This window comes from Cetorhinus maximus, chromosome 14 (assembly GCF_964194155.1).
Source record: "Cetorhinus maximus chromosome 14, sCetMax3.hap1.1, whole genome shotgun sequence".
Lineage (NCBI taxonomy): Eukaryota > Metazoa > Chordata > Chondrichthyes > Lamniformes > Cetorhinidae > Cetorhinus > Cetorhinus maximus.
The window spans coordinates 38,173,801-38,198,861 of NC_135892.1; the positions used below are offsets into that span (position 1 = coordinate 38,173,801).

Below are 25,061 nucleotides of genomic sequence, written 5' to 3' on the forward strand. Positions count from 1 at the left end.
AACCAGGGTTGATCCCCTGGCTTGGTGGTAATGGTAGAGTGGGGGATGAGGTTACAGATTGTGGTTGTATATAATTCTGTTGCTGCTGAAGGCCCACAGTGCCTCATGGATGCCCAGTCATGAGTTGCTATGTCTGTTTGAAATTTATCCTTATAGCACAGTGGTAGACCCACACAACACAATGGAGGATATCCTCAATGTGAAGATTGAACTTTGTCGCCACAAGGGCTCTCCGGTGATCACTCCGACTGATACTGTCATGGACAGATGCATCTACAGCAGGCAGACTGGTGAGGATGATGCCAAGTATGTTTTTCCCTCTTGTTGGTTCCTTCACTACCTGCTGCAGACCAGTCCAGCAGCTATGTCCGTTAGGACTTGGCCAGCTCAGTCAGTAGTAGTGCTACCGAGCCACTGTTGGTGATGGACATTGAAATCCCCCACCCAGAGTACATACTGTACCCTTGCCACCATCAGTTCCTCCTTCAAATGGTGTTCAACATTGATTCATCAGCTGAGGCGGGGAGGCGGTGCAGATGGTATACAAAGCAATCAGCAGGAATTTTCCTTGCCCATGTTTGACCTGATACCATGAGACTTCATGCGGTCTGGAGTTGATGCTGAAGACTCCCAGGGCAACTCCCTTCCGACTGCATACCACTGTGCTGCGACCTCTGCTGATTCTGATGTCCAGATGGACAGGTCATACCCAGGGATGGTGATGGTCGTGTCTGGGACATTATCTGTGTGGTATGATTCCATGAGTATGACTGCATCAGGATGTTGCTTGACTAGCCTGTGGGACAGCTCTCCCAATTTTCACACGAGGCCCCAGATGTTAGTAAGAAGGACGTAGCAGGGTCAACAGGGCTGAGTTTGCTGTTGTCATTTCCAGTGCCTAAGTTGATGCTGGATGGTCTGTCCGGATTCATTCCTTATAGACTTTTTAGCAATTTTGATACAACTGAGTGGATTGCTAGGCCATTTTGGAGGACAATGGGTCTGGAATCTGGAATCACATGTAGGCCGGGCTTGGGTACGGATGGCAGATTGCCTTCTCTAAAGGAAAGATATACTCTACGCTGGAAGGATTCTAGACCTGCCGGGCTGCACCTTCCTCACCAAGTGCGGGTTGGAAGTCCAGGCGAGAAATGTGCAGCTCCATACTAAGGTAAATGAAAAGGTGTGGAGTGGCAAAAGGACATTAGTGAACCAGATGAGTTTTTACAATAGTCGACAATGGTTTTATGGTGATCATTAGACTTTTAATTCCAGAGTTTTATTGATTGAATTCAAACTCCATTGTCTGCTGTATTGGGATTCGAACCCGGAGCATTATCTTGGGTCTCTGGATTACTAGACCAGTGACAATACGACTACGCCACCATCTCCCCCATTCAAGTATGTGTGAGTGAGCGAGTGAATGAGTGAAAGCAAGGACCCTGAGACTGGGAGTGAGCTGGACACACACACATCCTGCTGTTCCCCTCCTCCTCCTCCTCCTCCCTCCCCAAAAAACCTATCCACAAAACAGGCCAGGAGAGGAGAAAAACCCAGACTGAATGTCAACCTGCTTCTGACCATTGCTTTCGTGTGAGTTCCTCCGAAGCCAGCTCGGAATGTGCGCCACCAGAGGTGAACGCAAGGTCAGTGTTAGTTGAACCCAACTCCTTAGCTCAGCCCTGGCCCCCACCCCTTCCTTACTGACCAGGACTTAGGGTCTAGCCTGTCTCTCTGGCTCTGCTTCTTAAGCAAAAAGGCAAAAAAGATTTTATTGGTTAGCTCAGTTGCTTGGCACTTTTTAATGGTGTTTTCATTAGTTGCTCTCTTTTTAAAAGTATTAATTTATTGCTTTGACATTGATTTATTTTTTAAAATTTGTGTTTAATGTTGTGCCAAACCTTATCTTGCCAAAATTTGCTCATTGGCCCCTTGAGTGAGAAAAGAATTGAAATGTGGCCCTCCACACGAAAAGGTTGGACAAGCCTACGCTAAGAAGTACAGCCAGTACCTAGTCCACAGCGGCACGGTTGGCTAGGCTATACAGGAAAGCAGAAGGAAGATTGGAAAAGCAATAGCGATAGAGGATTATATATTATGGGGAATAGCTAGGTATTTCTTTGGCACTAGACATGATACCAGGATGGTACAATGCCTCCCTAATGACAGATGTTACCACACAGCTGGTACCAGTATGGATCGTGTCGATATTTGTACCTGTCACATTAGTAAAAAAATGATTGTGGCAGATTTTAGGTAGGAAGGTGACTATCAAGCAGGACCTCAATCCTTTTTCTACCTATGTGATTGGTACCAATATGGACTACCAGTGCCACGTGCAAATGTGTGTAGAAATAGGAAGACAGAGTAGAGGAATGCTGACTGGCGGGATGGTGCAGGAGGTGCAGCTTTAGATTCCTGGAACATTGGGACTTGTTCTGGGGCAGATGGGACCTGTACAAACCGGATGTTTGAGTCAGAACCGCAACAGAGTCCGAACCAGTTTCCTTACAGGACAGCTTGCTAGTGCAGTTGGGAGAGTTTAAACTAACTTTGCAGGGTAAGCATGGTGTAATGTTAGAAAAGAGAAATAAGATTCATGAAGATTGGACAAGGCAGACAGCAATAGACTAAGAAAAAGTAACATATTAGTTAGGCTCAAACTAAGAGGGAATGTAGTAAGACCTAAATTAGGTTTGGAGTGCATGTTTGTAAATACACGAAGCATGGTAAATCAGGTTGGTGAGCTGTAGATGTAGATAGCTACAAAGGATTATGATGTAAGAGGAGAGTTGGAGCCAACTAGGGACCAAAAAGGGGATCTAGGCATGAAGGCAGAGGGCTAAATCAATACATTGCATTTGTTTTTACGAAGCAAGATGTTGCCCAAGTCATAGTGAAAGGTGAGATAGTTGAGATGATTAATGGGCTAAAAATTAAAGGGAGGGAAGATGGTGATGTAGTGGTAATGTCACTGGACTAGTAATCCAGAGGCCCAAGCAAATTCTCTGGGGACACGGGTTCAAACTCCACCACAGCAGCTGGTGGAATTTGAATTCATAAATAAATCTAATCTAGATAATGATGACCATGAAACCATCATTGATTGTTATAAAACCCCATCTGGTTCACCAATGTCATTTAGGGAAGGAAATCTGCATTTATACCTGGACTGGCCTACATGTGATTCCAGACCCACAGCAATGTGCTGACTCTTAGCTGCCCTCTGAAATAGCCTAGCAAGCAACAAATGCTGGCCTTGCCAATGACGCCCACATCCCATGAAAGAGTTTTTTAAAAAATGAAGAGAAGGTTTTAGAAAGGCTGGCTGTACTTAAAGTTGGTCTGGATAGGATGCATCTGAGGATGCTGAAAGAATGGTGGAAATTGTGGAGGCACCAGCCATAATCTTTCAATCCACGAGGACCTGAACATTGCAAATATTACACTCTTGTTCAAAAACGGATGTAAGGATAAACACAGCAACTACAGGCAGTTAGTTTAATCGCATGTTGGGAAAGTTTTTAAGAAACAATCATAAGGGATGAAATTAAGTCTCAAATGTGGAATAATTGAGGAAAGCCAGCACGGATTGATTAAGGTACATAGATAGGTACCTTAAGATAAGGTACCTTACCTTAGATAAAGTACCTTAATAAATGTACTAAATAGATTGATTTTTTTTTTGATGATGTAATAGAGATGATTGATGAAGGCAATGCAGTTGATGTGCTGTCCATGGATTTCCAAAAGGCTTTTGATACAGTACCACATAACAGACTTATCAGCAAAGATGAAAATCGGCTGAGAGACAGTAAACAGAGTAGTGGTAAATGCTTGTTTTTTTTGAGTGGAGGACGGTATATAGTGGAGTTCCTCAGGAGTCAGTACAAGGACCACTTTTTCTCTTGATATATGTTAATAACCTAGACTTGGGCATACAGCTGAAACAATTTCAAAATTTGCAGATGACATAAAACTTGGAAGTATTGTGAACTGTGAGGATAGTGATAGAGGACATGGATAGGTTGCTGGAATGGTCCGATACTTGGCAGATGCAATTTAGTGCAGAGAAGTGTGAGCTGATACATTTTCGTAGAAAGAACGAGACAGGCAACATAAAATAAAGGGTGAAATTCTAAAAATGGTGAGGGAACAGAGAGATCTGGGGGTATATGTGCAGCAATCATTGAACATGGCAGAGTAGGTTGAGAAAGTAAAAAGATAAAAAGGGATACAGGATCCTGGGCTTTAAAAACAGGCTTAGAGTACAAGACCAAGGTGGTTATGATCCACCTTTATAAGACACTGATTCAGCCTCAACTGAGTATTGTATCCAATTCTAGGCACCGCATTTTATGAAGGATTTAAAGGGTTCAGCGAGGATGCAGAAGAGACTCACAAGAATGGTTCCAGGGATGAGTGACTTAAAGTTACTTGAATATATTGAGGAAGCTGATGTTGTTCTCCTCAGAAGAGAAATTCAGACGAAGGGGGGCTGGACAGAGTAGACAGAGTTTAGAAACTGTTCCATTGGTAGAAATGTTGAAAACTAGAGGACCCCGATTTAAGCTGATTGGCAAAATGCCTAATAGCGACATGAGGAAAAACTTCTTTACATAGTGAGTGGTGAATGCGCTGTCTGAGAGTGTGGTGGAGACAGATACAATCATGGCTTTGAAGAGGGAATTGGATAAACACCTGAAGAGAGAGAGTTTGCAGGGCTATGGAAAAAAGGCAGCGGAGTGGGACCAGCTGAGTTGATCTTCCAGAGAGCTGGCATGGACGTGACGGGGTGAATTACCTACTTCTGTGCTGTTACTATTCTACAATTGGATTTTTAAAACTTATTTCTTCACTGATGATGCGTGGCTGATATTTGATGTAGTTAATGTAATGTTAAAAGCAGAGGACCATTGATGGAGTTCTATGATAGGTATAGTGGCAGAGAAAGCAGAGGTTGACTCACCTTTTAAGGTGCCATCTGACTAGCTACATAATCACCTCACAGAAATTTATTTATCTTTACTGTGATTCCCAGGCAAGATGGCTGATCTTTCTCTTTAGTGCCTGACTGTGTCACTTATCTTGTCTTTAGCTTGAGGAAGTACTGCCAATTTGTTTTTTCTCTCAACTGTATACAGAGTTTGTGGAAACAAAGTCCCATCTTCACATTAAGGATACCCTCCATCGTGTTGTGTGACATTATCACCGTGCTAAATGGGATACATTTCAAACATATCTAGCAACTCAAACCTGCACATCTATGAGGTCCTGTGGGCCATTAGCAGCAGCAGAATTGTATACAACCACAATCTGTAACCTCATGGCCTGGCATATCCCCTATTCTACCATTACAACCAAGCCAGGGGATCAACCCTGGTTCAATGCAGAGTACAGGAGGGCATGCCAGGAACAGCACCAGAAATGCCTAAAAATGAGCTGTCAACCTGGTGAAGCTACAACACAGGACTACTTGCATGCCAAGCAGCGAAAGCAGCATCCAATAGACAGAGCTAAGCAATCCCACAACCAAAAGATCAGATCTAAGCTCTGCAGTCCCGCCACATCCAGTCATGAATAGTGGTGAATGATCAAACAACTATTTGGAGGAGGAGGATCCACAAATACCCCCACCCTCAATGATGGGGGACCCTGGCACATCAGTGCAGAAGATAAGGCTGAAGCATTTGCATCAATCTTCAGCTAGAGTGCTGAGTGGATGATCCATCTTGACCTCCATCTGAGGTCCCCAGTATCACAGATGCCAGTCTTCAGTCAATTTAATTCACTCCGCATGATATCAAGAAATGGCTGAAGACACTGGATACTGTAAAGGCTATGGGCCCTGACAACATTCCAGCAATAGCGCTGAAGACTTGTGCTCCAGAACTAGCTGTGGCCTTAGCCAAGCTGTTCTGGTTCTGCTGCAACACATCTAGCTGGCAATGTGGAAAGCTGCCCAGATATGTCCTGTCCACAAAAGCAAGACAAATCCAACCCAGCTAATTACCGCCTCATCAGTCTACTCTCGATTATCAGCAAAGTGATGGAAGGGGTCATCAATAGTATTATCAAGCGGTACTTACTCTCATAACCTATTTACTGACACTCAGTTTGGGTTCCGTCCATTACAGCCTTACAGTCTAAACATGGACAAAAGAGCAAAATTCAAGAGGTGAGGTGGGTGTGACTGCCCTTGACATCAAGGCAGCATTTGACCGAGTGTGGCATCAAGGAGCCCAAGCAAAACTGGAGTCAATGCGAATCGGGTGAAAAAACTCTCCACTGGTTAGAGTCATACCTAGCACAAAGGAAGATGCTGTGGTTAAAAGCAAAATACTGTGGATGCTGGAAACCTGAAATAAAAACAGAAAATGCCAGAAAAACTCAGCAGGCCTGACAGCATCTATGGAGAGGGAAGCAGAGTTAACATTTTGAGTACGCATGACACTTTTACAGAGTTGATGGTTGTGGTTATGGTTGTTGGAAGTCAATCATCTTAGTTCCAGGACATCATTGCAAGAGTTTCTCAAGGTGGTGTCCTCGGCCCAACCACCTTCAGCTGCTTCGTCAATGACCTTCCTTCCGCCATAAGGTCAGAAGTTGGGTGTTCGCTGATGATTGCGCAATGTTCAGCACCATTCCTATCTCCTCGGGTACTGAAGCAGTCCGTGCCATATGCAGCAGGATCTGGACAACATTCAGGCTTGGGCTGAAAAATGGCAATGACCATCTCAAACGAGAGAATCCCCTTGACATTCAATGGCAATACCATCGCTGAATCACCCCACTATCAACATCCTGAGGGTTACCATTGACTAGAAACTGAACTGGACCAGCCAAATAAAATACTGTGGCTCCAAGAGCAGGTCAGAGGCTGGGCATTATGTGGCGACTAAATCACCTCCTGACTACCCAAAGCTTGAACACCATCTACAAGGCATAAATCAGAAGTCTGATGGTATATTCTCAATTTGCCTGGATGAGTGCAGCTCCAACAACACTCAAGCAGCTTGACACCTTCAAGGACAAAGCAGCCCGCTTGATTGGCATCCATCCACCACCTTCATTATCCACTCCTTCCACCACAAGTGGCAGCAGTGTGCACCATCTGCAAGATGCACTTCAGCAATCCACCAAGGCTCCTTCGACAGCATCTTTCAAACCCACAACCTATACCATCTAAAAGGACAAGGGTAGCAGATTCATGGGAACACCACTGCCTGCATGTTCCCCTCTAAGCCCCACACCATCCTGACTTGGAAATATATTGCTGTTCCTTCACTGTCGCTGGGTCAAAACCCTGAAGCTCCCACCTTAACAGCTCTGTGGGTATAGCTACACCACCTGGACTGCTGCGTTTCAAGAAGGCAGCTCACCACCATCTTCTCAAGGGCAAATCAAGATGGGCAACAAATGCTGGCCTATCCAATGACGCTCACATCCCGTGAAAGAATGAAAAAAAGTGGTCCAGAGTTTTGCTTCCGGGTCAGGTGCACAGAGTCGGGGGAACTCCCGATTCTGCAAACCTGACCTTTAAAAATGGCGACCCACAGCTCAGACTTTTGTTCTGGTGAGGAGGTTGGACTAGAAGTCGGACCTGCTGCCCTGGAATGAGGGCGGAGACTGCCGGGTGTGGAGGTGGGCTGAGTGGAAAACCTGTCTCTGCGCTCCTGCACTTTGTTGAATTTAATTTAAAAAGTGGTTAAAAGAAAAAAACAGCCCTCACCCCACCACCCCCCCACCCACTCCCCCTTAGCTGCACACTCCCCCTATGCCAACCCATGCCCCTCTATCAACCCCCTATGGTTCTTCACACCCTCTTTTCCCCCCACATCTCCATAGCTTTTTATAGCTCCTGTGCCAATTTAGTGCCAACTCATGCCATCCCATGCCTCCCTCCCACCACCCTTTCTCCTTACCCCCTCCATGTTAACTCACCTAGTATCCTTTGACAGTTATTTAACAAGCTTTGACAGTTCTTTATTAGTTTTGACAGTTCATTGACAGCTTTGGCAGTTCCAATGTGTTTTGGCGGTTATTTGACAACTTGACAGTTCTTTGACAGCTTATACAGTTTCAATCAGTTTATGCTTTTTTACGCACAATCGTGTTTACTTTCAACAATCCTGAAGGTGCCCTACCTCGCCCAAAGAGTGCCTTACCTTTCCCAAAGATGTCCTGGGACCAGATACAGAGGGATACTTTGCCTCTCCAAAGGTCCTGACTATCCAAACAAATCCACCAAGTTCAGACTAGGCCTTATCTGGCCTAATCTGCACATGCTGGGTTCCACACTCTTGGGGCGGGATTTTCCCATCCACAGACTTAGTGCGGTGGCGGGCAGGAAAAGCGGCATTTTCCCCTCCAGCCGCAAGGGCGGCCTCTGATTCAGCCACCCTGCAGTGACCTCAGCAGATTATCACACCGTATTTAAACAGCACCCGCATACAGCTTTCTCAGTGTCTGCATCCCAGGACTGCTCCGGGCAAAAGATGACCCCCAAACCAAAAAAGTCCGCAATGCCCAAGTTTAGTGACTCCTCGCTGCGTCACCTTCTAGATGCCATCAAGGATCGCCGGGAGGTGCTCCACCCCCGTGATGGTAGAAAGAGGTCCACAACCTCACAACTGTGGCTTGGGAGGAGGTGGCCACAGCAATGAGTGCCAACTCCGCACAAAGGAGATCAGCCATCCAATGCAGGAAGAGAATGAATGATCTCATCCATTCCGTCAGGTTAAGTCAATCATCTCATCACTCACAACTCATTCTCATAAGCTCACACATTCACAGGATGACACTCCATAGGGATCTCTCACACTGCTAGCTCAAGGGACACCACTACCTCACACACATCTTCACCTCTCCATCCAGGCCCATATCCTGTGTACGTCGAGTCCTCAACCTGTGCATGGCCCCACTCAGCAACCACACAAGGAAAACATCCTTATCATTTTCCTTGGCAAGAGCCCCACTCACAGTCTCTCCATCTGTCTTTATGTAGGACAAGCTCATGCACAATAAAAGGGAGAGTTCCCAGACTGTTGGGTGGATGCCTGAGCTGAAGGTCCTTACTCCCTATGAGGAGCATGCTTGCGAGCTAGCTGGCGAGGACTGGGGCCATGCCTGTGGCAACGGTGAGTTCGGCGGCACAGACTCAAGTGAGGACCCTGCACCAGCGGATCCTTCAGACACCGATACTGTGATTGTATTGTCATTTTTTGAGTTGGCTGCCATGCACTAATTATGTCTATTCTCCTTCATAGACACCTCCACCAAGCATCCCAGGGACACCAGGAGCCAGCCCCTCCTCTGCAGCCCCCTCAAGACCTTGAATGAGGATCCTGAGAACACCACTATTGAAGACCCATCACAGCGCTCACACGCACCCTCCACCAATGCAGAGACATGCACCTCAGTGGGACCTAGATCTAGAGCAGGCTCGGTGTCACAATCTGTTAAGCACAGCACAGAATTTGGTCCACAGCAGGCAGAGGCAGGGACATCCAACGTCACCGACACTCAGAGGACTGCTGGAGGCCAGGATTCTGCTGACTCCCAGTCAGATGACAAGCCTGTAGACTCAGTCATAAGTCAGATGTTGGAGCAGCAGCAACAGACATGGGAATTTCAAGCAAAGTTACCAGTTGCATTCCACAGATTACAACGTATGATGGAGGAGTCCATCTGCGTTCAGTCTGAGGTAATAGCGCCGTAATGCCAGCACACCAAGGTGAACACTGGTAGGATGGCAGCTGTCATGGAGACCTTGGCCCAGGACGTAGCTTCTGCATTGCGCCAGGAGCTGCACTCCATTGCTGTAGGCATTGGTGGCATCCATCAGTGGCTACGTGAGAGTGGCCAGGGCACCTCGATCTCACTCCAGCTGCCCCTTCTCCTCTAGGAGTCAGTCTGGGGCCCTCGGGCACCCACAGGGAGGAAGACCAGCAGCTAGACACCATGGGGCCATCCAGCAGTGATTCCAGGAGTGCCCATCCAATCCCAATCCCCTCTGCCTGTGACCCCATCATTTCCAGCTCCACAGGTCGAGGAGGATGCACCTGCCCTACAGCAGGAGAACCAAAGCAGAATGGGGCCCTCCAGGTCTCGGCCCTCCAGAGGACACCCGCCAAATTCATCACAGACAACAGGGTGTAGAAGTCAGCAGGCTGCCTCCACCTCCACTGTGGATGTCAGGGATGCACCAAGACATGGTGGTAGGATTAGGAAGATCAAGAAAGACTAGGAGCACAACGGTAGCACAGGTGTTCACCACATGTATATACTTTGCATCAATGTTATTAAAACTACACCCATTCCACATCTCTTGTGGATGACTTCTCTATATGCTGAGTTGCTTGTGCTGATCAAAGTGTTTGTCTCTTCTCAGTTCATTGCCGACATCAGTGATATCTCACCCTCAATGTCAAAAGTGCTTGTGTCAGACATCTCATCGACATCCATTGCAGTTTCACGTGATGTTCATTCTTGGCTGTGTAAGATGAAGGGTCATGTAGCTCATCTGCATTCTGGAAAAGTGAAGGCATTGTGTAGAAGGAGAGATGTAGATGTGCCTGGAGAAGGTTAATCTTTCCTTGAACTCCATGGACTCTGTCATCTGTGAGGGCATACAATCTGTAAAGCCATACTCAGAAGTCACGTGTGCTCCTGCCAGCCTTGTGTGTTATCGACTCTCCAAGTGTACATCTGCTAAGCTGACCAATAAGTGTGCGCACCTTCCCACCTCAGTGTGCGGGCGCTCTATCCCTCGAGGGCACAATTTTGTTCTGCTGCTCAAAGCTACAGCTTTAACCATTTTCCACATTGGAATTATCTGCATAGCGCCCACAAGGCTATCGTCACAAAGAAGGGATGCAGTGCTGGCTCATTTATTCTGCTTAGTCTTCCCTCCTCTAAACACTCACTGACCTTAGCGATGTTACATCCAAATGAAGATGTGTTATGGTCAATAGAACCGTTGGGCATGGCCTCAATGCTCATATGTTAGCTTGATGGGAAGACAATGCTGAGGGCAGAAATGGGCTAGGAGGTAGGATGTAATTCAGCTGTGCTCTTTATTATCAATGAAGTGGAACCTTGAAGGATCCATGGTGTGTCTGCATTTTTGGAATTGCAAGGGCCAGGGCTGACCATTTATGGGAAACTGATACGTGGATAAGTTGGCTTTTTCATGACTGACAGGCAAATGTATGAAGATGGTCAGCATTAGGTGCTCTGTGTCCATTGAAAAGTCAGGCTAAAGCTGACAACTGAGTGCTTTGAACATTCAGTAACACCTGTTGAACATCCTCACCTGCCTTGGCCCAAATCTCACCTAGCAATGTCACCATCAAAGTTGCACTTAAGGCATTTTTCCATTGTTGGAGATGGATCTCCTTGAGGCGCTTTGTCCGACTGAATATACACTGCCACAAGTCCACTGAGGACTGCAGTGCAACTCCTGCCTCTTGTAGGCTGCCTTAGTGACTGGGATGCTCTGCAGGAACATTGAAACAAAGACATGAGTGAGCATCAACCTCCAAAGGTTTTCTTTCTGTCTGTGAATGTGGGTTCAAGGGCTTGGTTACAGTCTAGGCACCTATTAGCCAATACAATCCTGGTCATCGCAATGACCACTCAGAGTTACAGTGTGCTTCCTCCCCCAACTGGCCCCATTTCAGTAGACCTACTGCTATGAGATGGATTTGGCCAGGCCCATGGATGTCCTGCATTCCTTCAAGGCGATAGATTACTCATTCAGTGGACACTATGACTACATCCTTTGGAATACACATGAGGACTCATGTTCAGTGAAGGGATGAGATTCTTTTAGGGGGGGCCTGGGAGTTCCCATCTCTGAACTTGGCCTTGCAAGGTTCTGAGGTGGGATTTCCAAGAGGCTTCTTCTATCTGTCCAGGTGCCCACTTGTTTTTGGAGTCATTATCATACTGGGGAATTACCACAATTGGTACAATGGATTATTGTAGGGAGATCGGCGATTGGAACGCATCGGAATGAATCTCACATGAAAGCGCTGTTACATTGAACGCTCCAGATTGCTTCTATAGTTATTGAGATGCTCCTAACATCTTTCAGCTGTGCATACCCCCTCACTTGGTAATACAGATTCCAGATTGGTGCACCTTTAATCGCCCCCCCCACCCTCCCCAAATGCAGTGACCCATTCCCAGAAGCTCTAACATCCATCCCCAGCAATGTTTTTTCTTAGTTTCACTTTCCACTGCACCATTGCTTGAGGTTCCAAAATTGTGGTCCTCAGGTTTTATTACCAGATCAGCTTCAACCCTCCCTGTGTGACCGTGGAAATTCCTCCCATCATCTTGGAGGAGCATAACATTCAGGTTTCCCTCCCTCCAATTACTCTCAGTCCTCCCTCTATGATCCTTAATTCCATTGTAATTGTGGTTAATATCCCTCTGTTACCCCAAGTCATTTGAGGTGAATGTGCATATGGAGGCGTGATTCCGGCGAGCTGCCTTGATAATGAGCATTCCTGATATTCTAATGTATTCAAATGGTGTCCCTGACTTGGTGCAATGGGAAAAGCCATTGACGGCAGGTCAGGAGCACATGATTGCACCCTGTTTTCACTCCGACGGGAAACTGACTTCTTGGCTCCCGCGATATTTTCCCCTCCCACCTGCCATTATGCCCACTGTGGGTAGCACCAGAAAATCCTACCCCTAGCCTACCAAAATCCCCCATCAGTGGAGGCAGTGATGATTCAGATAGCCAGCTGCCTCTGTAAACTGCACATGCGCAAACCCTAGCCCAACTCCATTTCCGTCCCCATGAAAATAAGAAATGCTGTGCTCAGGGGCAGGACTTAGGATTTCCACCATTTTTGTCATGATAGAGAGGGTCTCTGTCCTGGCAAAAATCTGAGCCAGTATCTTCTACTGTCTACCTTGTTAGCTTGGTTCCTGTTGCACAACTGATTGCGCAGAAACCTCTGCCCATTGTATGACCTTTACTTCCTCTACCCCTCAACAGTGTTTCCTCTGTTCTTCCCCTGTACTTCCTCAGTCCCTGTCCCATTCTTAAAAACTCTTATGCCTGTAATCCTTATTTTCTGATTATCACCTCTCCCAGACAACTTGCCTCAATGTTTAGCCACTGTTCATTTCAGTCAACCTCTGCCTTCTCTGCCACCATATTCATCATAGAACTCCATCCTTTTAACACCTCATTAACTGCATCAAATATCAGCCACACATCAATAGAGAAGGAAGAATAAAATAAGAAGTTACCTAAATAATCACATAAGGGAGTCTACAGCACAGAAACAGGCCATCTGGTTTCTGCAGGCACTTATGTTCCACAAGAGAATCCACACCTCTACATCTGACCCGATCAGCAATACCCTTCATGCTTATTTAGCTTCCCCTTGTAATAAGCGGACTAGTCTCTCTCTCCATTCCTTTCAAAGCCTTAATTAGAACGCACTGTTGACAAAATATTTTGCTGTCTCCTTATCTCTACTGCATACACATATCTCAGTTTCAATCTCCAGCAGAAGTATTTTGATCTGATTAAAAGGATTTACTGGAAAAACTTCGTCAATAGTAGCTAGATAAATACAAGTTATTACAAAATAATATTCCCAAATTCCTCAATCTTTAACTTGCTTTATCAAAATATTTTTATTTAATCTTCATTTATTTTGGAGACAGGTGGGGAGCATTCTTTTACACGTGCACATACTTTTTGTCATTTGGTAGTACAGAGCTTGAGTATTGCTGAAAAAAGAACATTTGTGTTGAAACTTTTTGTCTTGCACTCACCAAGACAGTTCGCAAAAATACTAAATGTAACCAACTACAATTTATACTGTATGAGAAGAGAATGCTGATTGGTTGGCAAGTGTACCGTGATTGGTAGAGGTGTTGCCATGGAGAATGCACAAGTTGATGGTGACTGACAGTTAACTGCCAAGCATTGCTTGAAAGTTGAACCAGGCAACTTGACTCTGATTGGTCAAGGCATTGCTGCAAGGAATGAATCAGCGAATGGCTGACACTTATTTTGTATGGCTGAAACAGGTGCAATGTGCGTACACGTTCTTTCTGTCTGCAAAGAACAGGACCCTGTGTATTAATATATGTAGCTTCCAGTGCACAGAAATGTACCACACTGCGAGCTCAACTAACAACCTTAAATTGGTTGTCAGTGTAATTCTTAAGCTCACTGAAGATTATTTAGCAAACATTGTCAAATCGCAGAATCACATCTAATGTTGGACACGGTTTTGAGTTGTGCAAGCATGAGCTGGTTATATATGGTCTGTACCTTGCCCATTGCAAACAGCAGAAGGGACATGCTATTTGATTGAATCCGCCAGTCTTTGGGATGCATGGCCTACAAACCTAGCATCACAGTGGCACTGAAATTCATGCATCACTTTACTCATTTGTGTGATAGGCAGAATGTCTTTTTGGCTTGATGGCAGCTGTTGAACTCAATATTCAGTCCAGAAGGCTGTATAAAGTGCCTAGTCGGAAGATGAGGTGCTGTTCCTCCAGTTTGTGTTGAGCTTCACTGGAACATTGCAGCAGGCCAAGGGCATGAGAGCAAGGTGGTGTATTGAAATGGCAAGCGACAGGGAGGTCTGAGTCATGCTTGCAGACAGACCGAAGGTGTTCCGAAAAGCGGTCACCTAGTCTGCGTTTGGTCTCTCCAATGTAGAGGAGACCGCATTGGGAGCAGCGAATGCAGTAGACTAAATTGAGGGAAGTGCAAGTGAAGTGCTGCTTCACTTGAAAGGAGTGTTTGGGCCCTTGGACGGTGAGGAGGGGGGAAGTAAAGGGGCAGGTGTTGCACCTTCTGCGGTTGCATGGGAAGGTGCCATGGGAGGGGGTTGATGTGTAGGGGGTGATGGAGGAGTGGACCAGGGTGTCCCGGAGGGAACGATCCCTGCGGAATGCCGCCAAGGGGGAGTGAAGGGAAGATGTGTTTGGTGGTGGCATCATGCTAGAGTTGGCGGAAATGGCGGAGGATGATCCTTTGAATGCGGAGGCTGGTGGGGTAATAAGTGAGGACAAGGGGGACCCTATCATAGTTCTGGGAGGGAGAGGAAGGTGTGAGGCCAGATGCATGGGAGATGGGCCGGACATGGTTGAGGGCCCTGTCAACCACCGTGGGTGGAAACCTCGGTTAAGGAAGAAGGAAGACATGTCAGAGGAACTGTTTTTGAAAGTGGCATCATCAGAACAAATGCGACGGAGGCGAAGGAACTGAGAGAATGGGATGGAGTCCTTACAGGAAGTGGGGTGTGAGGAGCTGTAGTCAAGGTAGCTATGGGAGTCGGTAAGCTTGTAATGAATATTGGTGGACAGTCTATCACCAGAAATTGAGACAGAGAGGTCAAGGAAGGGAAGGGAAGTGTCAGAGATGAACCATGTGAAAACGATGGAGGAGTGGAAATTGGAAACAAAATTAATACATTTTTCCAGTTCCAGACGAGAGTATGAAGCAGCACCGAAGCAGTCATCGATGTACCGAAGAAAGAGTTGTGGGAGGGGGCGGGAGTAGGACTGGAACAAGGAATGTTCCACATACCCCATAAAGAGACAGGCATAACTGGGGCCCATGCGGGTACCCATAGCCACACCTTTTATTTAGAGGAAGTGAGAGGAGTTTAAGGAGAAATTGTTCAGTGAGAGAACAAGTTCAGCCAGACAGAGGAGAGTAGTGGTGGATGGGAACAGCTAATTGTAGGGAAATCTACAGAGGAGCAGTGGGGGGGGCATTCAAAAAGGAAATGGGGAGGGTACAAGCTCAACATGTTCCCTCTAGGGTGATTAGAAGGAGTAACAAGCCCCTAGAACCATGGATGACCAGAGATATTCAGGATATGATGAAAAGGAAAAGAGAGGCTTTTAGCAGGTACAAGGGAAGCAAATCAGCAGAGGCATTAGTGGAGTACAGAAAGTGCAGGGTGGAGCTTAAGAAAGCAATTAGGAGAGCAAAGAGGGGATATGAGAAAGCTCTGGCTGGTAAAAGTAGGGAAAATCCCAAGATATTCTATAAGTATATCATTGGGAAGAGAATAACCAGGGAAAGAGTAGGGCCCATAAGGGAGCAAGAGGGAAATCTATGGGTGGAGCCAGAGGACATCAGTAGAGTATTGAACGAATCCTTCACATTTGTCTTCACCCAAGAGAATGAGGACGAAGGTATGGAACTTGGGGAGAGAGACTGCGAGGTTCTTGAGCAAATTGACATAGGGAGTGACAAGGTATTGGAGGCGTTGGCAGGCTTAAAAGTGGACAAATCTCCAGGTTAGGATGATTTGTATCCCAGACTGCTGTGAGAGGCAAGGGAGGAGATTGCAGGGGCTCTGACCCAAATTTTTAATTCCTCTCTGGCCACGGGGGAGTTGCCAGAGGACTGGAGAACAGCTAATGTAACCACCACTATTATTGTAGAGATAAGCCAGGGAACTGCAGGCCAGTAAGTCTCACGTCAGTGGTAAGGAAACTATTGGAGAAAATTCTGAAGGAGAGAATCTATCTCCACTTGGAGAGGCAAGGTTTGATCAGGGATAGTTTGCATGGCTTTGTCAGAGGGAGGTCATGCCTAACAAATTTGATTGAATTTTTTGAGGAGGTGACCAGATTTGTAGATGGGGGTAGTGCAGTTGATGTAGTTTATATGGATTTAAGCAAAGCCTTTGACAAGGTCCCACATGGGAGACTTATGAAGAAGGCAAATGCACATGGGGATACAGGGTAATTTGATAAGGTAGATTCAAAATTAGCTTAGTTGTAGGAGACAGAGGGTGATGACAGAAGGATGCTTTAGTGACTGGAAGCCAGTGTCCAGTGGCGTACCACAGCGATCTGTACTGGTTCCCGTTACTCGTCATTGATATAAACGACATAGATGACTATGTAGGGGGTAGGATTAGTGAGTTTGCGGATGACACAAAGATTGGCCGGGTGGTTAACAGTGAGGTTGAGTGTCTTGGGCTACAGGAAGATATAGACGGGATGGTCAAATGGGCAGATAAGTGGCAGATGGAATTTAACCCTGAAAAGTGTGAGGTGATACACTTTGGAAGGAGTAATTTGGCAAGGAGGTTTTCGATGAAAGGCATGACACTAGGAAGTTCTGAGGAACAAAGGGACCTTGGTGTGTGTGTCCATAGATCTCTGAAGGCGGAGGGGCATGTTAGTGGGGTGGTGAAAAATGCATATGGGACACTTGCCATTATCAATCGAGGCATAGATTACAAAAGTAGGGAGGTCATGTTGGAGTTGTTTAGAACCTTGGTGAGGCCACAGCTGGAGTACTGTGCGCAATTCTGGTTGCCACATTATAGGAAAGATGTGATTGCACTGGAGGGGGTGCAGAGGAGATTCACCAGGATGTTGCGTGAGATGAAACATTTAAGTTATGAAGAGAGGTTGGATAGACTTGGGGTTGTTTTCGTTGGAGCAGAGAAGACTGAGGAACGATCTGATAGAGGTGTACAAGATTATGAGGTGTATGGATAGGGTGGATAGGGAGCAGCTGTTCCCCTTAGTTGAAGGGTCAGTTACGAGGGGACACAAGTTCAAGGTGAGGGGCAGGAGGTTTAGTGGGGATGTGAGGAAAAACTTTTTTACCCAGAGGGTGGTGACAGTCTGGAATGCACTGCCTGGGAGGGTGGTGGAGGTGGGTTGCCTCACGTTCTTTGAAAAGTACATGGATGAGCACTTGGCATGTCGTAACATTCAAGGCTATGGGCCAGGTGCTGGTAAATGGGATTAGGTAGGTAGGTCAGGTGTTTCTCACGTGTCAGTGCAGACTCGGTGGGCCGAAGGGCCTCTTCTGCACTGTGCGAGTCTGTGAGTGCAAGAAGAAAAGCTTTGACAAAAATGTCTATTTTTTTCAGCAATACACATACTTTTGCACATTTTCTGCTCACAGTGCTGTGTTCTGCACCTCCAAAATCACTTGATAAAGTTTTTCCATTATTGTGTTTAACTGTAATAATGAAAGTGTTTTTTTTACATATTTACCTGTCCTGTTGAGGTACAACTGGGCTTTTAGAAATGTGATGTGAAGTGGGTGTGTTCCTCCATGTCAAGGTTATACGCACTTATATAAAAACAAAAAGCTAAAAGCTACTGCGGATGCTGGAAATCCAAAACAAAAACAGAATTACCTGGAAAAACTCAGCAGGTCTGGCAGCATCGGTGGAGAAGAAATCAGTTAACGTTTCGAGTCTTCATGACCCTTCGGCAGAACTGAGTATAGTTAGGAGAAAGGTGAAATATAAGCTGGTCTAAGGTGGGGGGGCGGGGGGTGGTGGGCCAAGGGCCATAACCCAAAGGGGACATGGTCTCCACTCAGTTTCTGATCTTACCTATGCCATACAAGGATAATACTAAGCAGGAACTAAGGAAATTTGGTGAGAAGGTCAGCAGGCCAGCTTCTTGAGATGCATAACAAAAGGCACTCGCATAGAAGATCACCTTTATTTTCTTATTTAAGTGATACAAAATGCTTCATGGTTCAAGAGCAATTCTTAAGTATGTACAAAGATACAGAATTAATTTTTAAAATCTACATTGTATTAGAAGAAGAATGCTATGGCATTTAAGAATGTATAGAGGATCTGAATCCTGTTATCAAATCTTTTGTGTTGCAGGGAGGCTTGTGGTGTTTTGGGGGGAATGGTCTTCCTTACGCTCAGAGTCTAAGCTCTGTTCCATCTGAGAAGGTTGAATCATTTTGTCTGCAAGCCCTTGCTAAACATTCTAAGGTAAAATTTTATTTTTTCTTGAAAGCTCTGAACCAAATTATTCTGTTTTCTCTCAAGGAGGTAAAAATAAAAACTTCTCTTTCTATGTATTATGATCTTGGTAAGTAACGAGTGAACATTCCACTGACTAAATTATCTGTTATCAAGCAATATTTTGATGGTTAATAAATAAGAATGGAAGAACAAGAAAAGCTATCTAGCCACGCAATTTGTTCTATCATTTGAACCTCTTTTGAAAGCCTGGATTGATTTCATACTAATGCTGAATAGTGCAGTGCAGTGCATTGGGCTTCATTTAAGTTAATGTTAATCACAGAATCTTTACAGTGCAGAAGGAGGCAATTTGGCCTATTGAGACTGCACTGGCTCTCTAAAAGAGCATTTTACCTAGTCCCACTCCTCTGCTTCATCCCTGTATCCTTGCACCTTTTTTTCAGATAGCAATCCAATTCCCTTTTGAATACCTTGATCAAAGCTGCCTTCACCACCCTCTCAGGAAGTTTTATAAATTTTTTCCTCAAATCACTATTACTCCTTTTTCCAATTAATGATTATCATTTGAAAATGTAGTGGTTACTTTTTTTCCCTTTCCCTCCGTCTGCTCTGAAGGCTGGGATACAGTCCTTGTTTGACAGTTGTCCTTTGGTACTTTACAAGTGACATGCGAGCCTTCACAGTGGATGTTGGCAAGCTATTGTATCATGGGATCAGCACAACCAAGCCTGCACCTGTCGTTCACACAATCACACCTCCAGCAACTGTCACTGGATAGTCAATCGAAGCAAGTTTTAGGATAATTATAAAAACCTCACCATGACCCTGGCTGCATTTAACTAATTTAGCCAAGTCTGGAGATTGCACCTGGGACTTCCTGGTCTGTAAGGCTTACCTCCTCATTAGATACACTCACTAAACCATCAGGAGAACTAGTAAAGAGTATTTCTGTTTGATTGATAGAAAATAGATTTGGATAATGCACACTTGCATCCTGTTTATTATCTGCTCTAAACAGATTCTTCAATTTTTCTTAGACACACCTTATTTTGTCACTGATTGAAATGTGGATGAATGCGTGGCTGGAGAGAGTCTGCAAAAAGGGAGGGATTTAAATGCTTGGAACATTGGGACTAATCCTGGGAGAGATGGGACCAGATGGGTTGCATCTGAACAGAGACAGGACCAATTGCTATTTAGGAAAGGTTTAACCTAGCTGGCAGGGATGTGGGAATCAAGAGGGTAATATTAGGGAGGAACACCAAGGTTCACAGATTTTGGAAGAGACAAATATCACTTGAGTAGGAAATAGTAAGGTATTAAGTGGGGTCAGAATAAGACAGAACTTAATAAAGCCTAAATTAGGGCTAATGTGCGTGTACGTAAATGCGCAGAGCATGGTATGTAAGGCTGGTGAGCTGCAGGTTGGATAGCCACATGGAAATATGGAAGGATTTTACAGCCCCCCGCAGGCATATTTGCAGGCAGGGGCAGCATGTAAAATAGAACGGATGGCTAGCCCACCTTCCCACCCACAGCCCAGCTGTCCCCCATAATACAGTGGGCGGGTAAGGCATCAGCCAGCCAACCCACCCTTAGACCTATTAAGGCCCTAAGCCCAATTAATGGTCAGATAAGGACCTGTTTCAGCCACTGTCACAATGATATGTGCAGTTGAGGAAGGTGGAACAAAGGAGGCTAGCCCACTTTTTCATCAACTTTGGCTTAAAGGGGCAAAGAAAGAAGGGGGAATTCCACCTTTGGGGGGTGCCCTGTGACCATCGGGGACACTCTCCCTCCTGCCCCCCAACCCCAAGATGGTACCCTTGGCCTCATACCATAGGCCTCAGAATTCTCCCCCTCCCCCCAACTTTCCCCAGTGTCCCCAGTCCTTTCACGACCAAAAACTCCAGACTCACCTTTAGTCCGGCATCCATTTTCCTTCTCCTCAGGACCGTTTATAGTCCCAGCAACAGCCACTACTGAGTTCTAGCGCTGCTGGGACTACTCAGCTGCCGACCAGTCAGATTCGCCGGCAGCTCTCAAGGACAGGACTTCCTTCTCCTGAGGGGCAGAAGTCCCACTCTCAGCTTGTTAAGGCTGCCCCCAGCATATTATCGCTGCATGACAACCTCTTGTAAGATTTTTCTACTGGGGGAGTGGAGTGGCGAGCAATACACGCGCTACAACACTCCCCTGCCCTGCCCATAAAATCCAGCCCAAGATTTTATGATGATAATGGGGATCTGGCTCAAATAAGGGCAGGTCTAGGAACTAAATATTCCTGATACAAAGTGTTCAGGAAAGATAGAGAATGAAAGGAGAAGGGGTGGCAGCATTGATTAAGGAGGACATTGCAGTACTGGAGAGGGAGGATGGCCTCTACTTTAATGCCAGGAGTATGACAGATAAAACGGATGAGTTAAGGGTGAGGATTGACATGTGGAATTGTGATATAGTAGCCATCACTGAGATGTGGTTGAGGGAGGGGCAGGATTGGCAGCTCAACATTCCGGGATATAGAATCTTCAGGCAAGACAGGGGAGGCAGTAAAAGAGGAGGAGGCATTGCATTATTAGTTAAGAAGTCAGAACCTGCAGTAAGGAGAGATGATATCTAGGAGGGGGCATCGAATGAATCTTTGTGGGCTGACCTTAGGAATAAAAAAGGGGCAGCCACATTGTTAGGCATTTATTATAGGCCCACAGATAGTCAGCGGGAAATTGAGGAGTAAATATGCGCACAATTTGCAGAGGTGTGTAAAAACAAAAACATTGGGGTAATTATATTAGGTGATTTCAACTTTTCCCCACAAGTAGCTGTTCCCAGTCTACCTTGGCCAGATCCTGCCTTATTTTACTGAAATCCACTCTCCCCCAATCTAAAACATTTTTTTGTAACTTGTCTATTTCTTTGTCCATAACAAGCTTAAATTGTACCATGTTGTGGTCGCTATCACTAAAATGCTCCCCCACCACCACCTCAGCCACCTGTCCAGCTTCATTCCCCAGAATTAGGTCCAGCACTGCGCCGTCCCTTGTTGGACCCTCTCCATGTTGACCTAAAAAGTTCTCCTGTACACATTTCAAGAAATCCACTCCATCCAAGCCCTTAACACTATGTCTATCCCAATTAATGTTGGGAAAGTTGAAATCACCTAATATAATTACCCTATTGTTATTGTTTTTACACGCCTCCGCAAATTGTGCACATATTTGCTCCTCAATTTCCTGCTGACTATCTGTGGGCCTATAATAAACACCTAACAATGTGGCTGCCCCTTTTATATTCCTAAGCTCAACCCACAAAGCTTCATTTGACTCCAAGATATCATCTCTCCTTACTGCAGTAACGGACTCCTTGACTAATGCAATGCCTCCTCCTCTTTTACCGCCTCCCCTGTCTTGCCTGAAGATTCTATATCCCGGAATGTTGAGCTGCCAATCCTGCCCCTCCCTCAACCACATCTCAGTGATGGCTACTATATCACAATTCCACGTGTCAATCCTCACCCTTAACTCATCCGTTTTACCTGTAATACTCCTGGCATTAAAGTAGAGGTCATCCAGCCTTGCCTTACTCACTTGAAACTTAATGCAGCCGTACTCCCTCTGACTTGATTGTTTTACTGTATTATGATGTGTCCCTATTCTGCTAACATTCTGTGTCCACCCCCCTTGCCGAATTAGTTTAAACTTCTCCCAACAGCACTAGCAAACCCGCCCGCAAGGATGTTAGTCCCGCTCTGGTTCAGATGTAGACCATCCCGCTTGTACAGGTCCCACCTTCCCCAGAAATGGTCCCATTGATCCAGGATTCTGAAACCTTCCATCCTGCACCAACTCTTAAGCCACAGATTCATATGCACTATTCTCCTACTTCTGAGCTCGCTAGCACATGGCACTGGGAGTAACCCAGAGTCTTGCTTTTCAGTCTACCACCTAACTCCCTGAATTCTTGATGGAAAACCTCATCCCTCTTTCTACCTATGTCATTGGGACCAACATGTACCTTAACCTCTACCTAATCACCTTCCCCCTTCAGGATGCCCTGCAGCCGTTCAGTGACATCCGTGACCCTGGCACCAGGGAGGCAACACACCATCCTGGAGTCACGTTGGTGGCCACAGTAGCGCCTATCTGTTCTCCTGACTATAGAATCCGCTATTACTATTGCTCTTCCTTTCTTCCTCCCCTCCTGTACAGACAGGCTGCTTGTGGTGCCAGAAGCTTCGTCCTGTCTTCACTCTCTGGAGGAAACTCCAAAATGGAATACCGATTTGCGAGCGGGATCCCTGGGCACTCCTGAACTACCTGCCTGTTTCTCTTGGACTGCTTGGTAGTCACTCATTCCCTTCCTTCCTCAAGTCCCTTCAGCTGCAGTGTGACCGCCTCTCTAAACATGCTACCCACGATGCTCTCAGACTCACGGATGCTCCACTGTGGCCCCAGCTGCCATTCCAGCTCTGAAACCCGAGCATCCAGGAGCTGCAGCTGGACACATTTCCTGCATGCATGCTGGTTCCGGGCACTGGAAATGTTCCCGGATTCCCACATGGAACACGAGGAGCACATCGTGGCTTTGAGCTCTCCTGCCATGACTTATCCCTTTAAATTAAAACTTTTAAATCAATTACTCTCGGGCCCTTCTTCCCTGATCCTCGTTACTACAGAATAAAAAACTATAAACCACAAAAAGACCTTTAACAAAAGCGATATAAGTAGTAAATACTTACCCGACCTTACCCACTACTCACCAGTCCTTCCTTTCCCTTGTAGCCTCTACTGCTGCAGCAGAGCAAGACCACTTTCTGAAGATTTAAGAAATTGGTAGCAAAGAAAAAATGCAAAGAGCACCTCTTCCCCTATGCACCGAGTTCCCACTGTGCACCAAATTGCCAATACCCCACTCACTCTGGCTGTGTCTCACTCAGTATGATTGAATTTTTCGAAGAGGCAACCAGGTGTTTAGATGAGGGCAATGCATTTGATGTAGTCTATTTGGACTTCAGCAAGGCTTTTGATAAGGTCCCGCATGGGAAACTAATAACGAAGGTAAGAGCCCATGGGATCCAAGGCAATTTGGCAAATTGGATCCAGAATTGGCTAAGTGGCAGGAAGCAGAGGGTGATGGCCGAGGGGTGTTTTTGTGACTGGATGTCCAGTGGGGTTCCACAGGTATCGGTTTTGGGTCCCTTGCTGTTTGTGGTGTATATAAATGATTTAGACTTGAATGTAGATGGGTTGATCAGTAAGTTCGTGGATGACACGAAAATTGGTGGGTTGGTAAATTGTGAGGAGGATAGCCTTAGATTACAGGAGGATATAGATGGGCTGGTCAGATTGGCTGATCAGTGGCAAATGGCTTTTAATCTGGATAAGTGTGAGGCGATGCACTTGGGCAGGACCAGCAAGGCATGGGAAAACACGATGAATGGTAGTACCCTAGGAAGGGTCAGAGGGACCTTGGCGTGCATGTCCAGCGGTCCCTTAAGTTAGACAGGTAGATAAGGTGGTTAAGAAGGCATACGGTATACTTGCCTTTATTAGCCGAGGCTCAGAATACAAGAGCAGGGAGGTTATGCTGGAACTGTAAAAAAAACCTGGTTAGGCCACAGCTAGAGTATTGCGTGCAGTTCTGGAATCCACATTATAGGAAGGATGTGATTGCATTAGAGAGAGTGCAGAGGAGATTTACCAGGATGTCGCCTGGGCTGGAGAGTTTTAGTTTTGAGGAGAGATTGGATAGACTGGGGTTACTTTCCTTGGAGCAGAGGAGATTGAGGCGGGACATGATTGAGGTGTATAAAATTCTGAGGGGCATAGATAGGGTAGACAGGAAGGAACTTTTCCCCTTGATGGAGGGATCAATAACCAGGGGGCATAGATTTAAGGTAAGGGGCAGGAGGTTTAGAGGGGATGTGAGGAAGAATTTTTTCACCCAGAGGATGGTGGGAATTGAACTCACTGCCTGAAAGGGTGGTAGAAGCAGAAACCCTCATAACATTTAAGAAATATTTGGATGTGCACTTGTGATGCCATGGCATACAAGACAATGGGCCTAGAGCTGGAAAATGGGATTAGAATAGTTAGGTACTTGTTTGACCGGCACAGACTTGAAGGGCCGAAGGGCCTTTTTCTGTGCTGTAGATCTCTCTGACTCTGGTCCTGATTGTCCCTGGTGAGCAGTCCCTGCCCCCACCCCGTCCATTTGACTGCCTCGAGGGCCCACAGAGAGGTTAGAAGTGGGATTTATGGAAACGCCATTTTCTCTGGTATCGAGCAACATCAG

The 25,061-nt window shown here is 46.0% G+C and overlaps 1 protein-coding gene across 6 annotated transcripts in view; it reads left to right on the forward strand.

The window, feature by feature from the left end:
- serac1 (serine active site containing 1) overlaps window positions 1–25,061 on the forward strand; it is a 198,111-nt gene that overhangs the window by 82,896 nt on the left and 90,154 nt on the right. For 2 of the 6 annotated variants that reach the window (XR_013578666.1, XM_078556815.1), the window contains exon 9: window positions 18,667–18,776. The exons of 2 other annotated variants lie outside the window; for them this stretch is intronic. Coding sequence is in view for 3 of the 4 variants with exons in the window: in XM_078556815.1 (XP_078412941.1) it covers window positions 18,667–18,776 (110 nt within the window). In the remaining variant the exon portion in view is untranslated. Of the gene's footprint in view, window positions 1–18,662; window positions 18,777–25,061 lie in introns of all 6 variants that reach the window. 2 more of the 6 variants (XM_078556819.1, XM_078556816.1) reach the window with 1 other exon arrangement.